Source organism: Pseudophryne corroboree, chromosome 6, assembly GCF_028390025.1.
Source record: "Pseudophryne corroboree isolate aPseCor3 chromosome 6, aPseCor3.hap2, whole genome shotgun sequence".
Classification (NCBI taxonomy): Eukaryota; Metazoa; Chordata; class Amphibia; order Anura; family Myobatrachidae; genus Pseudophryne; species Pseudophryne corroboree.
In genome coordinates this window covers 499684759-499703638 of record NC_086449.1, presented here as the reverse complement: position 1 = coordinate 499703638, position 18880 = coordinate 499684759, and the positions used below count along the sequence as shown (strand labels likewise).

The 18880-nt window shown below is 49.0% G+C and overlaps 1 protein-coding gene across 1 annotated transcript in view; it reads right to left on the bottom strand.

Moving 5' to 3' along the window:
- The window catches only part of LOC134932712 (mitochondrial inner membrane protease ATP23 homolog), a 70110-nt gene extending 51493 nt beyond the window's left edge, over positions 1-18617 (bottom strand). The window contains exon 1 of the mRNA XM_063927365.1: positions 18369-18617. Coding sequence (XP_063783435.1) covers positions 18369-18519 — 151 coding nt within the window. The 5' untranslated portion in view covers positions 18520-18617. The remainder of the gene's footprint in view (positions 1-18368) is intronic.
- Positions 18618-18880: the final 263 nt, after the last annotated feature.

The window sequence follows — 18880 nt, the reverse complement described above, 5'->3', positions numbered from 1 at the left end:
GGTGCCTGACTATTTTACTATAGCATTTGCAATCCATGCACTAGCAATAGTGGGACGTAATATGGCCCCCGAAGCGGTGTACATTGATTTAAGTGTATTATCAATTTTTCAATCAGCTGGCTCCTTTAAGGCGGTAAATCCCGGAACAGGTAAAACCACTTTTTTTGAGAGTCTGGACACAGATGCGTCAACAATTGGCGGGCTTTCCCATTTTTTCCTATCCTCCTAAGGGAAAGGAAACGCCACTTGGACCCTTTTAGGAATCTGGAATTTTTTCTCAGGGTTTTCCCCTACTTTCTCAAATATAGCATTTAATTCCTTTGACGCAGGAAAGGTTAGCGAGGCTTTCTTATTTTCAGTGAAAAAAGCCTCCTCAACCTGCTCAGGTGTGGTATCATTAATATTCAACACATCCCCGATATCCTCTATCATCAATTGCACCCCTTTTGCAAGAGAGGCAGACCCCCGTAACACATCCCCAGTACCGTCTGTGGTATCAGAATCGGTATCCATGTCATATTGCATGACATGAACAAGCGCACGTTTGTGAGGGTATATAGCGGAGCATCCTGAGGTACCAGAATCGGGCCATACTGCCATAGAGTTCTGTAATACAGTACCTGGGTTGCGGATTCATTACTTGCAACCCTATCTGAAATCTGACAAATCCAAGATTTGATAGAAGAAAACCACTCAGTTTCCCTTGCTGGAATCTGTGCTAATCCAGTGCTATCCAGATTACATGGAATGGGATCATCCTGGGAGGACATATCCTCCGCAGCATATGACACAGTGTCCCTGGACATAACTAAAGGAGACTACAAAACACTCTATACACACACACACAGGGGAGGGCAGACAGAGTTTCACCCCCAAGAATGGCAAGAGAGAGACAGAGATTGGAGCCAACCCACACACAGTGCTTCTAACCAAAGGGAGAGCCCTTGTCAGGGCTGACTGTGCACCTTAATTGGATACACAGTCGTATTGCAGCCCCCCCCCCCCCCCCCTTCTACAACTCCCTGGTACAGTGAGAGATAGCTGGAGTTGCTGTGGAGGGACCTTCTTTCTCCTGATCAGCGCTGTGCAGGCAGGAAAATGGCGCTGAAGCTGCTGGGTCCACTCTGAGAAGCTCCGCCCCCAAAATGGCGCTGTCTTCCTGCTCTTCATCTGATTATACTGGTCGGAGGATTGATGCTGGCTGAGATCCTGGGACCCCGACAGGCTTTGTGACAGTGTAGGGTGTAAGCGCTGGCACAGGGCGACCCTCACCGCTCCGCACTATGTACCGCTGAGTCATCCCGGAGCGCAGTTAATACTGTGCTCCTACCCTACTGCCGCCATCTTCACACCGGCCCCCCGCTAGCTAGGGGTGTCGGTGTCTTACTCGCCACAATCTTCAGCTCTGTAAGGGGGTGGCGGTGGCATGCTGCTGGGGTGAGCGATCCCCTGTGGCGTGGATCGATCTATCCCCTCAGGAGCTCAGTGTCCTGTGAGTGGAGTAAGTGGCTCAGACCCCGCAGGGCAGACACTACTCCCCCCACCCTTAGTCCCTCGCTGCAGGGAGGCTGTTGCCAGCAGCCTCCATGTAAAATAAAAAAACTCTAAAATAACTTTTTACTAGAAAAGCTCTGGAGAGCTCCCCTAGCTGTGACCTGCTCCTCCAGGCACATTTTCTAAACTGAGTCTGGTAGGAGGGGCATAGAGGGAGGAGCCAGCCCACACACTCAAACTCTTAAAGTGCCAATGGCTCCTGGTGGACCAGTCTATACTCCATTGTACTAATGTGGACCCCAGCATCCTCTAGGACATAAGAGATATTTACATTTGAATAAAATGGTCAAGCTTCCTGCCCTACTGTGCTTCTATTTTACTGCCACACTCCACCCAGCCTTCAATAATCTCTCTGTGATTTATGTACAGGCATTGGTTTTATTTGGACATAAAAAGGATAGATTATGGATCCAACCAACCCTGACTTTAATGTCTGCTTCATTTAATGCAACAATTTTTCAAGAAACCATTAGAAAAACACTACAGAAACAGGGTCTATTTACTAAGCCTTTGCTAAGACCAAGTTTAGTATCTGCTCGAGGGAAACACTTGGTGCAGTACCTGTTCTTACACTAGGAGCGTGAGAGGTTCCTAGATGTGGAATGGAGAAACACCTTGTGGAGTACCATGCCGGGGTTTGGCAATGCCTCTGGTCGAGAGGGGAGAAAAAATAAGAATTTACTTACCGATAATTCTATTTCTCGTAGTCCGTAGTGGATGCTGGGGACTCCGTAAGGACCATGGGGAATAGCGGCTCCGCAGGAGACTGGGCACATCTAAAGAAAGCTTTAGGACTATCTGGTGTGCACTGGCTCCTCCCCCTATGACCCTCCTCCAAGCCTCAGTTAGGATACTGTGCCCTGACGAGCGTACACAATAAGGAAGGATTTTGAATCCCGGGTAAGACTCATACCAGCCACACCAATCACACCGTACAACTTGTGATCTGAACCCAGTTAACAGCATGATAACAGAGGAGCCTCTAGAAAAGATGGCTCACTACAGCAATAACCCGATTTTTTGGTAACAATAACTATGTACCAGTATTGCAGACAATCCGCACTTGGGATGGGCGCCCAGCTTCCACTACGGACTACGAGAAATAGAATTATCGGTAAGTAAATTCTTATTTTCTCTAACGTCCTAAGTGGATGCTGGGGACTCCGTAAGGACCATGGGGATTATACCAAAGCTCCCAAACGGGCGGGAGAGTGCGGATGACTCTGCAGCACCAATTGAGAGAACTCCAGGTCCTCCTCAGCCAGGGTATCAATTTTGTAGAATTTTACAAACGTATTTGCTCCTGACCAAGTAGCTGCTCGGCAAAGTTGTAAAGCCGAGACCCCTCGGGCAGCCGCCCAAGATGAGCCCACCTTCCTTGTGGAGTGGGCATTTACAGATTTTTGGCTGTGGCAGGCCTGCCACAGAATGTGCAAGCTGAATTGTACTACAAATCCATCGAGCAATAGTCTGCTTAGAAGCAGGAGCACCCAGCTTGTTGGGTGCATACAGGATAAACAGCGAGTCAGATTTCCTGACTCCAGCCGTCCTGGAAACATATATTTTCAGGGCCCTGACAACGTCTAGCAACTTGGAGTCCTCCAAGTCCCTAGTAGCCGCAGGCACCACAATAGGTTGGTTCAGGTGAAACGCTGAAACCACCTTAGGGAGAAACTGAGGACGAGTCCTCAATTCCGCCCTGTCCGAATGGAAAATCAGATAAGGGCTTTTACAGGATAAAGCCGCCAATTCTGACACGCGCCTGGCCCAGGCCAGGGCCAACAGCATGACCACTTTCCATGTGAGATATTTTAACTCCACAGATTTAAGTGGTTCAAACCAATGTGACTTTTGGAACCCAAAACTACATTGAGATCCCAAAGTGCCACTGGAGGCACAAAAGGAGGCTGTATATGCAGTACCCCTTTTACAAAACGTCTGAACTTCAGGGACTGAAGCTAGTTCTTTTTGGAAGAAAATTGACAGGGCCGAAATTTGAACCTTAATGGACCCCAATTTCAGGCCCATAGACACTCCTGTTTGCAGGAAATGTAGGAATCGACCCAGTTGAATTTCCTCCGTCGGGCCTTACTGGCCTCGCACCACGCAACATATTTTCGCCAAATGCGGTGATAATGTTTTGCGGTTACATCCTTCCTGGCTTTGATCAGGATAGGGATGACTTCATCCGGAATGCCTTTTTTCCTTCAGGATCCGGCGTTCAACCGCCATGCCGTCAAACGCAGCCGCGTTAAGTCTTGGAACAGACAGGGTCGTTGCTGGAGCAGGTCCCTTCTTAGAAGTAGAGGCCACGGATCCTCCGTGAGCATCTCTTGAAGTTCCGGTTACCAAGTCCTTCTTGGCCAATCCGGAGCCACGAATATAGTGCTTACTCCTCTCCATATTATCAATCTCAGTACCTTGGGTATGAGAGGCAGAGGAGGGAACACATACACTGACTGGTACACCCACGGTGTTACCAGAGCGTCTACAGCTATTGCCTGAGGGTCCCTTGACCTGGCGCAATACCTGTCGAGTTTTTCCCAACGGTTTATAATCATGTGGAAGACTTCTGGGTGAAGTCCCCACTCTCCCGGGTGGAGGTCGTGCTGAGGAAGTCTGCTTCCCAGTTGTCCACTCCCGGAATGAATACTGCTGACAGTGCTATCACATGATTTTTCGCCCAGCGAAGAATCCTTGCAGCTTCTGCCATTGCCCTCCTGCTTCTTGTGCCACCCTGTCTGTTTACGTGGGTGACTGCCGTGATGTTGTCCGACTGGATCAACACCGGCTGACCTTGAAGCAGAGGTCTTGCTAAGCTTAGAGCATTGTAAATGGCCCTTAGCTTCAGGATATTTATGTGAAGTGATGTCTCCAGGCTTGACTATAAGCCCTGGATATTCCTTCCCTGTGTGACTGCTCCCCAGCCTCGCAGGCTGGCATCCGTGGTCACCAGGACCCAGTCCTGAATGCCGAATCTGCGGCCCTCTAGAAGATGAGCACTCTGCAACCACCACAGGAGGGACACCCTTGTCCTTGGTGACAGGGTTTTCCGCTGATGCATCTGAAGATGCGACCCGGACCATTTGTCCAGCAGGTCCCACTGGAAAGTTCTTGCGTGGAATCTGCCGAATGGGATTGCTTCGTAGGAAGCCACCATTTTACCCAGAACCCTTGTGCATTGATGCACTGAGACTTGGCTCGGTTTTAGGAGGTTCCTGACTAGCTCGGATAACTCCCTGGCTTTCTCCTCCGGGAGAAACACCTTTTTTCTGGACTGTGTCCAGGATCATCCCTAGGAACAGAAGACAAGTCGTCGGAACCAGCTGCGATTTTGGAATATTGAGAATCCAATCGTGCTGCCGCAACACTACCTGAGATAGTGCTACACCGACCTCCAACTGTTCCCTGGATCTTACCCTTATCAGGGAATCGTCCAAGTAAGGGATAACTAAAATTCCCTTCCTTCGAAGGAATATCATCATTTCGGCCATTACCTTGGTAAATACCCGGGGTGCCGTGGACCATCCATACGGCAGCGTCTGAACTGATAGTGACAGTTCTGTACCATAAACCTGAGGTACCCTTGGTGAGAAGGGTAAATTTTGACATGAAGGTAAGCATCCTTGATGTCCCGAGACATCATGTAGTCCCCTTCTTCCAGGTTCGCAATCACTGCTCTGAGTGACTCAATCTTGAATTTGAACCTCTGTATGTAAGTGTTCAAAGATTTTAGATTTAGAATCGGTCTCACCGAGCCGTCCGGCTTCGGTACCACAACAGTGTGGAATAATACCCCGTTCCCTGTTGCAGGAGGGGTACCTTGGTTATCACCTGCTGGGAATACAGCTTGTGAATGGCTTCCAAAACTGTCTCCCTGTCAGAAGGAGACATCGGTAAAGCCGACTTTAGGAAACGGCGAGGGGGAGACGTCTCGAATTCTAATTTGTACCCCTGAGATATCACCTGAAGGATCCAGGGGTCTACTTGCGAGTGAGCCCACTGCGCGCTAAAATTCATTGAGACGGGCCCCCCACCGTGCCTGATTCTGCTTGTAAAGCCCCAGCGTCATACTGAGGGCTTGGCAGAGGCGGGAGAGGGTTTCTGTTCCTGGGAACTGGCTGATTTCTGCAGCCTTTTTCCTCTCCCTCTGTCACGGGGCAGAAATGAGGAACCTTTTGCCCGCTTGTCCACGAAAAGACTGCGCCTGATAATACGGCGTCTTCTCATGTTGAGAGGCGACCTGGGGTACAAACGTGGATTTCCCAGCTGTTGCCGTGGCCACCAGGTCTGAAAGACCGACCCCAAATAACTCCTCCCCTTAATAAGGCAATACTTCCAAATGCCGTTTGGAATACGCATCACCTGACCACTGACGTGTCCATAACCCTCTACTGGTAGAAATGGACAACGCACTTAGACTTGATGCCAGTCGGCAAATATTCCGCTGTGCATCACGCATATATAGAAATGCATCTTTTAAATGCTCTATAGGCAAAAATATACTGTCCCTATCTAGGGTATCAATATTTTCAGTCAGGGAATCCGACCACGCCAACCCAGCACTGCACATCCAGGCTGAGGCGATTGCTGGTCGCAGTATAACACCAGTATGTGTGTAAATACATTTTAGGATACCCTCTTGCTTTCTATCAGCAGGATCCTTAAGGGCGGCCATCTCAGGAGAGGGTAGAGCCCTTACAAGCGTGTGAGCGCTTTATCCACCCTAGGGGGTGTTTCCCAACGCACCCCAACCTCTGGCGGGAAAGGATATAATGCCAATAACATTTTAGAAATTATCAGTTGTTATCGGGGGAAAACCACGCATCATCACACACCTCATTTAATTTCTCAGATTCAGGAAAACTACAGGTAGTTTTTCCTCACCGAACATAATACCCCTTTTTGGTGGTACTCGTATTATCAGAAATGTGTAAAAAAAATTTCATTGCCTCAATCATGTAACGTGTGGCCCTACTGGAAGTCACATTTGTCTCTTCACCGTCGACACTGGAGTCAGTATCCGTGTCGGCGTCTATATCTGCCATCTGAGGTAACGGGCGCTTTAGAGCCCCTGACGGCCTATGAGACGTCTGGACAGGCACAAGCTGAGTAGCCGGCTGTCTCATGTCAACCACTGTCTTTTATACAGAGCTGACACTGTCACGTAATTCCTTCCAACAGTTCATCCACTCAGGTGTCGACCCCCTAGGGGGTGACATCACTATTACAGGCAATCTGCTCCGTCTCCACATCATTTTTCTCCTCATACATGTCGACACAAACGTACCGACATACAGCACACACACAGGGAATGCTCTGATAGAGGACAGGACCCCACTAGCCCTTTGGGGAGACAGAGGGAGAGTTTGCCAGCACACACCAGAGCGCTATATATATACACAGGGATAACCTTATATAAGTGTTTTTCCCCTTATAGCTGCTGTATCTTTAATACTGCGCGTAATTAGTGCCCCCCCTCTCTTTTTTAACCCTTTCTGTAGTGTAGTGACTGCAGGGGAGAGCCAGGGGAGCTTCCCTCCAACGGAAAATGGCGCCAGTGTGCTGAGGAGATAGGCTCCGCCCCTTTTTCGCAGACTTTTCTCCTGCTTTTTTATGGATTCTGGCAGGGGTTAAAATTCATCCATATAGCCCTGGGGGCTATATGTGATGTATTTTCGCCAGCCAAGGTGTTTTTATTGCTGCTCAGGGCGCCCCCCCCTAGCGCCCTGCACCCTCAGTGACCGAAGTGTGAAGTGTGCTGAGGAGCAATGGCGCACAGCTGCAGTGCTGTGCGCTACCTTGTTGAAGACAGGACGTCTTCTGCCGCCGATTTTCCGGACCTCTTCTGCCTTCTGGCTCTGTAAGAGGGCCGGCGGCGCGGCTCTGGGACCCATCCATGGCTGGGCCTGTGATCGTCCCTCTGGAGCTAATGTCCAGTAGCCTAAGAAGCCCAATCCACTCTGCACGCAGGTGAGTTCGCTTCTTCTCCCCTTAGTCCCTCGATGCAGTGAGCCTGTTGCCAGCAGGTCTCACTGAAAATAAAAAACCTAAACTAAAACTTTCACTAAGAAGCTCAGGAGAGCCCCTAGTGTGCACCCTTCTCGTTCGGGCACAAAGATCTAACTGAGGCTTGGAGGAGGGTCATAGGGGGAGGAGCCAGTGCACACCAGATAGTCCTAAAGCTTTCTTTAGATGTTCCCAGTCTCCTGCGGAGCCGCTATTCCCCATGGTCCTTACGGAGTCCCCAGCATCCACTTAGGACGTTAGAGAAACTGGGCTTAGTATCCGCTACCTTCTTGGGGGTTGAAATAGGACCCCCTACGTGGAGCGGGAACGGCCTGGTCTAGTATCTACTCTCGTACTGGGGGTTGACCCTGGCACAGAGTGGGTATTAAGCTTGGTCTGGCTGAGAGGTCGGGAGCAGCTAGAAGCTCGAGGTGTTTTGTGCCCCTGGAACTGGAAGGGACAGGGGTGCCGGAAATGCACTGGGGTTTCGAGCCACCTTTGCACTAAGGCACTTTAAACCTTCCTGTCTGCACCCACTTCCTTTTCCCTGGCCTTTTGGCTAGGGCAAGGATAACTTTTTATACCCCCCCCCCCCAGCCTTCTGGCTGGGGATTATTTATTTATTACACACACGTGTTTTGCAATTTTGAGCACAACACTAGCACTTATTTTTGTAGAGTTTGTCACGTCACGGTTTTTTTTGTTTGGGGTTTAGGTGAGACCTTTGTGGGCCACCCTCTCCCCTAAGTTGCCGAGGCCCTCTCCTTTTGGGGAGGGCTAGAGGCTGTTACCGATCCCCAGGGGGAAACTTCAGCCAACCTTGGGGATACACGAGTCCCTTTTTTCCCTCAGTAGGCCTTCTGGCTCTGAGGGTTAGGGGAGTAACGGGGCCCCTCTCCTTTCGAAGAGGGTCCAAGAACCTACGCCCCCAGCACGTTTGGTCACAGACACTGGGTGATGAAGCCACGCACCTCGGGCTTCAAGTAAAAAAAAAAATAAGAATTTACTTACCGATAATTCTATTTCTCGTAGTCCGTAGTGGATGCTGGGGACTCCGTCAGGACCATGGGGAATAGCGGCTCCGCAGGAGACAGGGCACAAAAATAAAGCTTTAGGATTAGGTGGTGTGTACTGGCTCCTCCCCCTATGACCCTCCTCCAAGCCTCAGTTAGGATACTGTGCCCGGACGAGCGTACACAATAAGGAAGGATATTGAATCCCGGGTAAGACTCATACCAGCCACACCAATCACACCGTATAACTTGTGATCTGAACCCAGTTAACAGTATGACAACGTAGGAGCCTCTGAACAGACGGCTCACAACAATAACAACCCGAATTTGTTTGTAACAATAACTATGTACAAGTATTGCAGGCAATCCGCACTTGGGATGGGCGCCCAGCATCCACTACGGACTACGAGAAATAGAATTATCGGTAAGTAAATTCTTATTTTCTCTAACGTCCTAAGTGGATGCTGGGGACTCCGTCAGGACCATGGGGATTATACCAAAGCTCCCAAACGGGCGGGAGAGTGCGGATGACTCTGCAGCACCGAATGAGAGAACTCAAGGTCCTCCTCAGCCAGGGTATCAAATTTGTAGAATTTTGCAAATGTGTTTGCCCCTGACCAAGTAGCAGCTCGGCAGAGTTGTAATGCCGAGACCCCCCGGGCAGCCGCCCAGGATGAGCCCACTTTCCTTGTGGAATGGGCCTTGACAGATTTAGGTTGTGGCAAGCCTGCCACAGAATGTGCAAGTTGAATTGTGCTACAAATCCAACGAGCAATCGTCTGCTTAGAAGCAGGAGCACCCATCTTGTTGGGTGCATACAATATAAACAGTGAGTCAGACTTTCTGACTCCCGCCGTTCTTGAAATATATATTTTCAATGCCCGGACCACGTCCAACAACTTGGAATCCTCCAAATCGTTAGTAGCCGCAGGCACCACAATAGGCTGGTTCAGGTAAAACGCTGACACCACCTTAGGCAGAAAATGAGGACGTGTCCGCAGTTCTGCCCTGTCCGTATGGAAAATCAGATATGGGCTCTTATATGATAAAGCCGCCAATTCTGATACTCTCCTGGCTGAAGCCAGGGCCAGTAGCATGGTTACTTTCCATGTAAGATACTTCAACTCCACCGATTTGAGCGGCTCAAACCAATGGGATTTGAGAAAATCCAAGACTACATTAAGATCCCACGGTGCCACTGGGGGCACAACCGGGGGCTGTATATGTAGTACTCCTTTTACAAAAGTCTGGACTTCAGGAACTGAAGCCAATTCTTTCTGGAAGAAAATCGACAGGGCCGAAATTTGAACCTTAATGGACCCCAATTTGAGGCCCATAGACAATCCTGTTTGCAGGAAATGTAGGAATCGACCCAGTTGAAATTCCTCCGTGGGGGCCTTCCTGGCCTCACACCACGCAACATATTTTCTCCAAATGCGGTGATAATGTTGTGCAGTCACCTCCTTCCTGGCTTTTACCAGTGTAGGAATGACCTCTTCCGGAATGCCTTTTTCCCTTAGAATTCGGCGTTCAACCGCCATGCCGTCAAAAGCAGCCGCGGTAAGTCTTGGAATAGACACGGTCCCTGCTGAAGCAGGTCCGGTCTTAGAGGTAGAGGCCACGGATCCTCCGTGAGCATCTCTTGAAGTTCCGGGTACCAAGTTCTTCTTGGCCAATCCGGAGCCACTAGTATCGTTCTTACTCCCTTTTGCCGTATAATTCTCAGTACCTTTGGTATGAGAGGCAGAGGAGGGAACACATACACTGACTGGAACACCCACGGTGTTACCAGAGCGTCCACAGCTATTGCCTGAGGGTCTCTTGACCTGGCGCAATACCTGTCCAGTTTTTTGTTGAGGCGGGACGCCATCATATCCACCATTGGTTTTTCCCAACGGTTCACAATCATGTGGAAGACTTCTGGATGAAGTCCCCACTCTCCCGGGTGTAGATCGTGTCTGCTGAGGAAGTCTGCTTCCCAGTTGTCCACTCCCGGAATGAATACTGCTGACAGTGCTATCACATGATCTTCCGCCCAGCGAAGAATCCTTGCAGCTTCTGCCATTGCTGTCCTGCTTCTTGTGCCGCCCTGTCTGTTTACGTGGGCGGCTGCCGTGATGTTGTCCGACTGGATCAACACCGGCTGACCCTGAAGCAGGGGTTTTGCCAGACTTAGAGCATTGTAAATCGCTCTTAGCTCCAGTATATTTATGTGAAGAGACATCTCCAGGCTTGACCATACTCCCTGGAAGTTTCTTCCCTGTGTGACCGCTCCCCAGCCTCTCAGACTGGCATCCGTGGTCACCAGGACCCAGTCCTGTATGCCGAATCTGCGGCCCTCTAACAGATGAGCACTCTGCAACCACCACAGAAGAGACACCCTTGTCCGTGGCGATAAGGTTATCCGCTGATGCATCTGCAGATGCGATCCGGACCATTTGTCCAGCAGATCCCACTGAAAAGTTCGTGCGTGGAATCTGCCGAATGGAATCGCTTCGTAAGAAGCCACCATCTTTCCCAGGACTCTTGTGCATTGATGCACAGACACTTTCCCTGGTTTTAGGAGGTTCCTGACAAGTTCGGATAACTCCCTGGCTTTCTCCTCCGGAAGAAACACCTTTTTCTGAACCGTGTCCAGAATCATTCCCAGGAACAGCAGACGTGTCGTCGGGGTCAACTGAGATTTTGGAAAATTCAGAATCCACCCGTGTTGTTGCAGCACTAGTTGGGTTAGTGCTACTCCGTCCTCCAGCTGTTCTCTGGACCTTGCCCTTATCAGGAGATCGTCCAAGTAAGGGATAATTAATACGCCTCTTCTTCGCAGAAGAATCATCATTTCGGCCATTACCTTGGTAAAGACCCGAGGTGCCGTGGACAATCCAAACGGCAGCGTCTGAAACTGATAATGACAGTTTTGCACCACGAACCTGAGGTACCCTTGATGTGAAGGGCAAATTGGGACATGTAGGTAAGCATCCTTTATGTCCAGGGACACCATAAAGTCCCCTTCTTCCAGATTCGCTATCACTGCTCTGAGTGACTCCATCTTGAACTTGAATTTTTGTATGTACAGGTTCAAAGATTTCAGATTTAGAATAGGTCTTACCGAGCCGTCCGGCTTCGGTACCACAAATAGCGTGGAGTAATACCCCTTTCCCTGTTGTAGGAGGGGTACCTTGACTATCACCTGCAGAGAAAACAGCTTGTGAAAGGCTTCCAATACCGTCGCCCTGTCTGAGGGGAGACGTTGGCAAAGCAGACTTTAGGAACCGGCGAGGGGGAGACTTCTCGAATTCCAACCTGTAACCCTGAGATACTACCTGCAGAATCCAGGGGTCCACCTGTGAGCAAGCCCACTGTGCGCTGAAATTCTTGAGTCGACCCCCCACCGCTCCTGAGTCCGCTTGTAAGGCCCCAGCGTCATGCTGAGGGCTTTGCAGAACCCTGGGAGGGCTTCTGTTCCTGGGCAGGGGCTGCTTGCTGCCCTCTCTTACCCCTTCCTCTGCCCCGAGGCAGATATGACTGTCCTTTTGTCCGCTTGTTCTTATAGGACCGAAAGGACTGCGGCTGAAAAGACGGTGTCTTTTTCTGTTGGGAGGGGGTCTGAGGTAAAAAGGTGGATTTTCCGGCAGTTGCCGTGGCCACCAGATCCGATAGACCGACGCCAAATAATTCCTCCCCTTTATACGGCAATACTTCCATATGTCGTTTGGAATCCGCATCACCTGACCACTGTCGCGTCCATAAACTCCTTCTGGCAGATATGGACATCGCATTTACTCTCGATGCCAGAGTGCAAATATCTCTCTGAGCATCTTGCATATAAAGGAAAGCATCCTTTAATTGCTCTATAGTCAATAAAATACTGTCCCTATCCAGGGTATCAATATTTTCAGTCAGGGAATCCAACCAGACGACCCCAGCACTGCACATCCAGGCTGAGGCGATGGCTGGTCGCAGTATAACACCAGTATGTGTGTATATACTTTTTAGGGTAGTTTCCATTCTCCTATCAGCTGGATCCCTGAGGGCGGCCGTATCAGGAGACGGTAACGCCACTTGTTTTGATAAGCGTGTGAGCGCCTTATCCACCCTAGGGGGTGTTTCCCAGCGCGCCCTAACCTCTGGCGGGAAAGGGTATAATGCTAATAACTTTTTTGAAATTAGCATTTTTCTATCTGGGTTAACCCACGCTTCATCACATACATCATTTAATTCCTCTGATTCAGGAAAAACTACAGGTAGTTTTTTCACCCCCCACATAATACCCCTTTTTGTGGTACTTGCAGTATCAGAGATATGCAAAGCCTCCTTCATTGCCGTGATCATATAACGTGTGGCCCTACTTGAAAATACGTTTGTTTCATCACCGTCGACACTAGATTCAGTGTCTGTGTCTGGGTCTGTGTCGACCGACTGAGGTAAAGGGCGCTTTACAGCCCCTGACGGTGTCTGAGACGCCTGGGCAGGTACTAACTGGTTTGCCGGACGTCTCATGTCGTCAACTGATTTTTGTAATGTGCTGACATTATCACGTAATTCCATAAACACAGCCATCCATTCCGGTGTCGACTCCCTGGGGGGTGACATCACCATTATCGGCAATTGCTCTGCCTCCACACCAACATCGTCCTCATACATGTCGACACACACGTACCGACACACAGCAGACACACAGGGAATGCTCTTATCGAAGACAGGACCCCACTAGCCCTTTGGGGAGACAGAGGGAGAGTTTGCCAGCACACACCCAAGCGCTATAATATATATGGGAACAACCTTATATAAGTGTTGTTCTTTATAGCAGCTTAAATATATCAAAATATCGCCAAAAAAATGCCCCCCCTCTCTGTTTTACCCTGTTTCTGTAGTGCAGTGCAGGGGAGAGTCCTGGGAGCCTTCCTCACAGCGGAGCTGAGCAGGAAAATGGCGCTGTGTGCTGAGGAGAATAAGCTCCGCCCCCTATTTCGGCGGGCTTTTCTCCCGTAGTTTTAGATAACTGGCATGGGTTAAATACATACATATAGCCTCAATGGCTATATGTGATGTATTCTTTTGCCATAAAGGTATTAAATATTGCTGCCCAGGGCGCCCCCAGCAGCGCCCTGCACCCTCCGTGACCGCTTGGTGTGAAGTGTGTGACAACAATGGCGCACAGCTGCAGTGCTGTGCGCTACCTTCATGAAGACTGAAGAGCCTTCTGCCGCCTGTTTCCGGACCTTCAATCTTCAGCATCTGTAAGGGGGGTTGGCGGCGCGGCTCCGGGACGAACCCCAGGGTGAGACCTGTGTTCCGACTCCCTCTGGAGCTAATGGTGTCCAGTAGCCTAAGAATCCAATCCATCCTGCACGCAGGCGAGTTGAAATTCTCTCCCCTAAGTCCCTCGATGCAGTGAGCCTGTTGCCAGCAGGACTCACTGAAAATAAAAAACCTAAAAACTTTTTCTAAGCAGCTCTTTAGGAGAGCCACCTAGATTGCACCCTGCTCGGACGGGCACAAAAACCTAACTGAGGCTTGGAGGAGGGTCATAGGGGGAGGAGCCAGTACACACCACCTAATCCTAAAGCTTTATTTTTGTGCCCTGTCTCCTGCGGAGCCGCTATTCCCCATGGTCCTGACGGAGTCCCCAGCATCCACTTAGGACGTTAGAGAAATCTGCTTGGAAGGATCTCATGGTGTCGTGTCTGTTCTTACACTAGGGGTTTGAGAGACCCTTGGTGTGGAATCAAGACCCACCATGTGGAGCAGGTATGAAGCTTGGTCTGGCTGGAGGCTGGGACCAGCCTGAAGCCAGAGGTGTTATGTGCCCCTGGTCTAACGTGAGCCAGGGGTGCATGAAAATGTACTGGTGTTTTGTCTTCACCATACACTAGTACAGCACTTACACTTTCACTTCACCCCTTCTGACTGCATCAACTTTTCTTTGCCCTGGCCTTTTGGTTAGGGCAAAGACAATTTAAACTTTCCCCCCCGGCCTTCTGGCTGGGGCTTATTTATTTAGTTGTTTATTTTTTTATGTGTTTTGCACTTTTTTTGCACTTCACCACACCTTTTTATGTTTTTTGTGTGTGTGTTCACGTCTTGGCGGGGTTTAGGCGAAACCCTTGTGGGCCACCCTCTCCCCATGTAGCCGTGGCCCTCTCATTTTGGGGAGGGCTGAAGGTTTTTTGTTCCCGGGGGGGAAGCTTCGGCCAACCCTGGGGAGAAAGGGAAAATCCCGAGCTGCGTGGCGGAGGGAAGTCCAAAGACCCTTGCCCCCTAAGGGGCCTTTTGGCTCCGGGGGTCAGGGATCCAAGGGGTCCCTCTGCGCTTAGGCAAGGGGGGACCCGAAGACCCCTTTTCCCTCAGTAGGCCTTTTAGCTCTGAGAGTTTGGGGAGGTATGGGGCCCTTTTGGGGAGGGTTCAAGGTCCTAAGCCCCAGCACGGTTTTTGCACTGTCACCGGGTGATGAAGCCACGCACCTAGGGCTTTAAGTATAAGAAAGAGAAAAAAAAGAGAAAAAAAAATATTAAGTAGAGTGATAAAGTACCAGCTAATCAGCTCCTAACTGCCAAATTACAGGCTGTGTTTGAAAAATGACAGGAGCAGATTAGTTGGTACTTTCTGTCTCTAAACTTTCTCTCTCCAAGGTTTAAAGCCCATACACATGGCGCGATTTTGAGCTCAAAGTAGCTCACTTTTGTCATTTTGAGCTACTCTGAGCTCAAACTCAGCCAGTGTGTATGGCCGGACGATGAGCGCTGATGCGCCCTCCCGCATCATCGCTAGCTGCCGCCGTCCGTCTGTTTGAACAGCAGAGTGAACCACTTTCCACAGACTCCTACTGTGGAAAGTGTTTCTCCCCCTGTGAACATCGCTGGGCACAGGAGAATAGCTCAGTGTGTATGCACTGAGCTATTTTCCTGCCAGCAATGTTCACGACCATCGCTGTGCATGCACCTTTATTAAACAGTTCTCATAGTTATTAATATTAAGTCAGAAAAAAATATTACTGTAAATTATGGAAGCAAATATATTAATTACAATTTAAAAGAATGCAACAAATATTTTTATAAAAAATGGGGAAGACATTAATTTTATTAAAAAAATAAGGAGCAACACATTAATTTAACGTATTAAAAGGGGAAACGGCAGTATTAAAAGTATTAAAGGGAAATATATTACAATTTGACTTATTATGGTGCCACATAATAAATAAAAATGTTCTATGTGCACCATATTTATTTTGTTTCTACCCTAACAAGAGCTACTGAGCACTGGCCTGAGCATTAATAGGAGCAGTGGCCGGAATGGATAATAGATGTGTACCAGTACTGTAAAGCACAAATTATTGGCAGTGTATACGCTAATTGTATCACAGAATGTCCATATACACCATAAGCTCCTCTACTTTACAGGGAGGTCTTTAGATCAGGTTTCTCTGATAATATATATATATAAAAAATACATGTAATCTCTGGCAAAGTGCAGCTTTTTTAGGAGCGCCATTGGATTGGTTTGTTTTGTATTTTCATCATGTGTGTCAGTAATCCCGAAAGGTCTGACTCAGAGTATTGCCTTGTAATTGATTGTGTTTTTTTTTTTTTTTTTTAATCAGCAGACAGACTCGCACAAAAATCCTGCACCTTCAGAACTCAAAGGCTTTTGGGGGTCATTCCGAGTTGATCGTAGCTGTGCTAAATTTAGCACAGCTATGATCAGGCACTCAGACATGCGGGGGGATGCCCAGCACAGTGCTAGTCTGCCCCGCATGTCAGTGCTCCCCCCCACAGAAGTGCAAAAGCATCGCACAGCAGCGATGCTTTTGCATTTGAGGAGTAACTCCCAGCCAGCACAGCTCCTGCGGCTGGCCAGGAGAACCTCTTCGCTGCCCGGGTCGCAGCAGCTGCGTGTGACGTCACGCAGCCGCCGCAGCCCCCCCCCCCCACCCCCAACGGTCCGGCCATGCCTGCGTTGGCCGGACTGCACCCCATAGGTGGCGGCTTAACGCCGCCGTCCAGCCCCCTCCTGCCCAGGACCGCCTCTGCCTGTCAATCAGTCAGAGGCAATTGCTAGGCAATGATGGCCTTCGTTCTGTGTCTCCATGCAGTAACAATCAGGATACACATGTGCAGTGTGACTTGGACGCAAGTAAAGTACTTAAACATTGGCCAACTGCGCACATATCGGTGTCTAACTCAGAATCAGGCCCTAAGTGTTATTATGTTATTGCGCAGATTCCTGCCATTAGTTTCCTTGTGGGCCCTTTATGACCCATCTGACTCCAGGATTGTATCTAAGAGTGTGCGAGCGGTGCCACCACAGACAGCAACATTACCTACCCACTGTCCCCGCATCTGGTTAGCAGGGCACCTAGAACTGTACCCTGTAGTCAGTATCGCTGTGGCAGTGGCGGCTGGAGCATCCTGAGGACATTTCAGGCCAGCACCCTGCTGACTGTACAGCCCCTCGGAGCGCCCTGAGGACACTCCAGGCAGTGCTGCACTCACCAGCGCTGGTGGTGGTATCCCCTCAGCATTAGGTCATTGGACAGGGGCGTGGCACTGACACTGAGGTAGAAATTCAATTGGGAGTGAGGTAAAAAAAAATAATCTCGAGTCCACTTTAGGATTACTGCTGGTATGTGCACACCAGATACCTGAGGCATCCAATTAAAGAAAACCAGATGCAAACAGTTTTCACTGCTGAGTACTCAGTGGTGCATAAACCCTGTACCAGGGTACCAGAGAAAGTCCCAGTGACTCTTCCTACAATTAATGATTGGAGGTGTGAGAAAAAAGACGCAGTGATTTCTATATCCTGTAAGTGAATAGCTAAACCCAGTGGCTGCGGGAAACCCCTGCGCAGTGGGGGTTTTGAAATTTCCCGCTGGAAATTGAATTCCCCTACAAGATTTGCTGGACATTATTGGATGTGACATACTTAGATGAAAAGATGCCGTTTCTCCCAGATGCCCATCAACAACACAATAATGTACAATATTGTACGTTCAATATTTTGTAAGAAATAAAAAAGTGATTTACAGTACAAAAACAACTACAGAACATGAACAAGGTTTATAAACTTTGCTGCATCTGTAGTCATAAGATCCAAATAAGCAGTGGGAGGGTTGTACCCAAATGTCTGGCGCTGTTGTGTCAGCAGTGGGGATGGCATGATGGTATAAGTGAGGGAAGAGGCCAGGCCCTACTTCTAAGAAATCTTTTAAATGTGTTCATCAATATCTGTATCCCACTACACACAATGGATTTAATGTTGAATGGCAACTAATGTATTTGCTATAGAATGGCAGCTGTTTTATACATGTAGGACAGGGAAACTCTCTCAATGAACCTGCATGTCTTTCACGTAAAGACCCGTTTCTCCTAAAAAACCCTAAATCCATACACTAATGGTTTGCGAATGCAGTGCTCTAGAATACTTGGGCTCCGGATGTTAGATCAACAATGAATAGGTCGCCAGTCAAAAGGTTGACATGCATTAGGTCGGCAGGTACAAAAGGTCAACACGTTTTTCAATTTATAAGAATGGTTTTCTGATGATGGTTAACTTTAAATCCATGGGCCACTCATGGTAGCGCCATCAATGCTCATCATTATCACGCAGTTATATAGCTATCAAATCTAATGAGAGCAAGTGATGTTGCCCATAGCAACCAATCATAGTCTAGCTAAGATTTATTTAGAACAGTCTATACTAGAATGTTATTGGTTGCGATGAGCAACAAAACATCCACCTGCCCTCTTAAGAAAGTTTGATAAATCTCCCGGTTTGCATGCCCCGAACACCTACTTGTATCCATAGCAATCCCCAGCTTCGCCTTGCACCTGTACTTTAAACCGTACAGTCTGGATGACAGAGACTCCTGCTTGGGCTGCCGGGGGTCCCGCTGCGGGAAGAGATGATAGCCATAGTTCTCATCGGGCGTCTTATCCTCCCCCATGTGTGTGCTCTCCTCTATCAATACACACACTCCATATGACAGTCAGTAGTACAGCAGCGAGTAACCTTGTACAGACGTCACCGCACAGTAGACCCTGAGCTTCAGGCGCTGATAAATGACGTCATGCTGCAGTTGTAGCCATTTTAGATTTGGGCACACGCCACACAGCGCTAAAACGTAATAAAAAGACGATTAGAGTGCGCCTTGTTATTTCTGTCTGTGTTCGGGCTAATCGCTAAAACCCGATGGTAGCACGGCTAGTCAAGATGAGTTGCCCTAGTTTCCACGGCAAGTGGCCACAGGTGTTCCTTCCCAGGTGAATTTTCACATTCCCGTACATTCATTTATGTTATTAGCATTA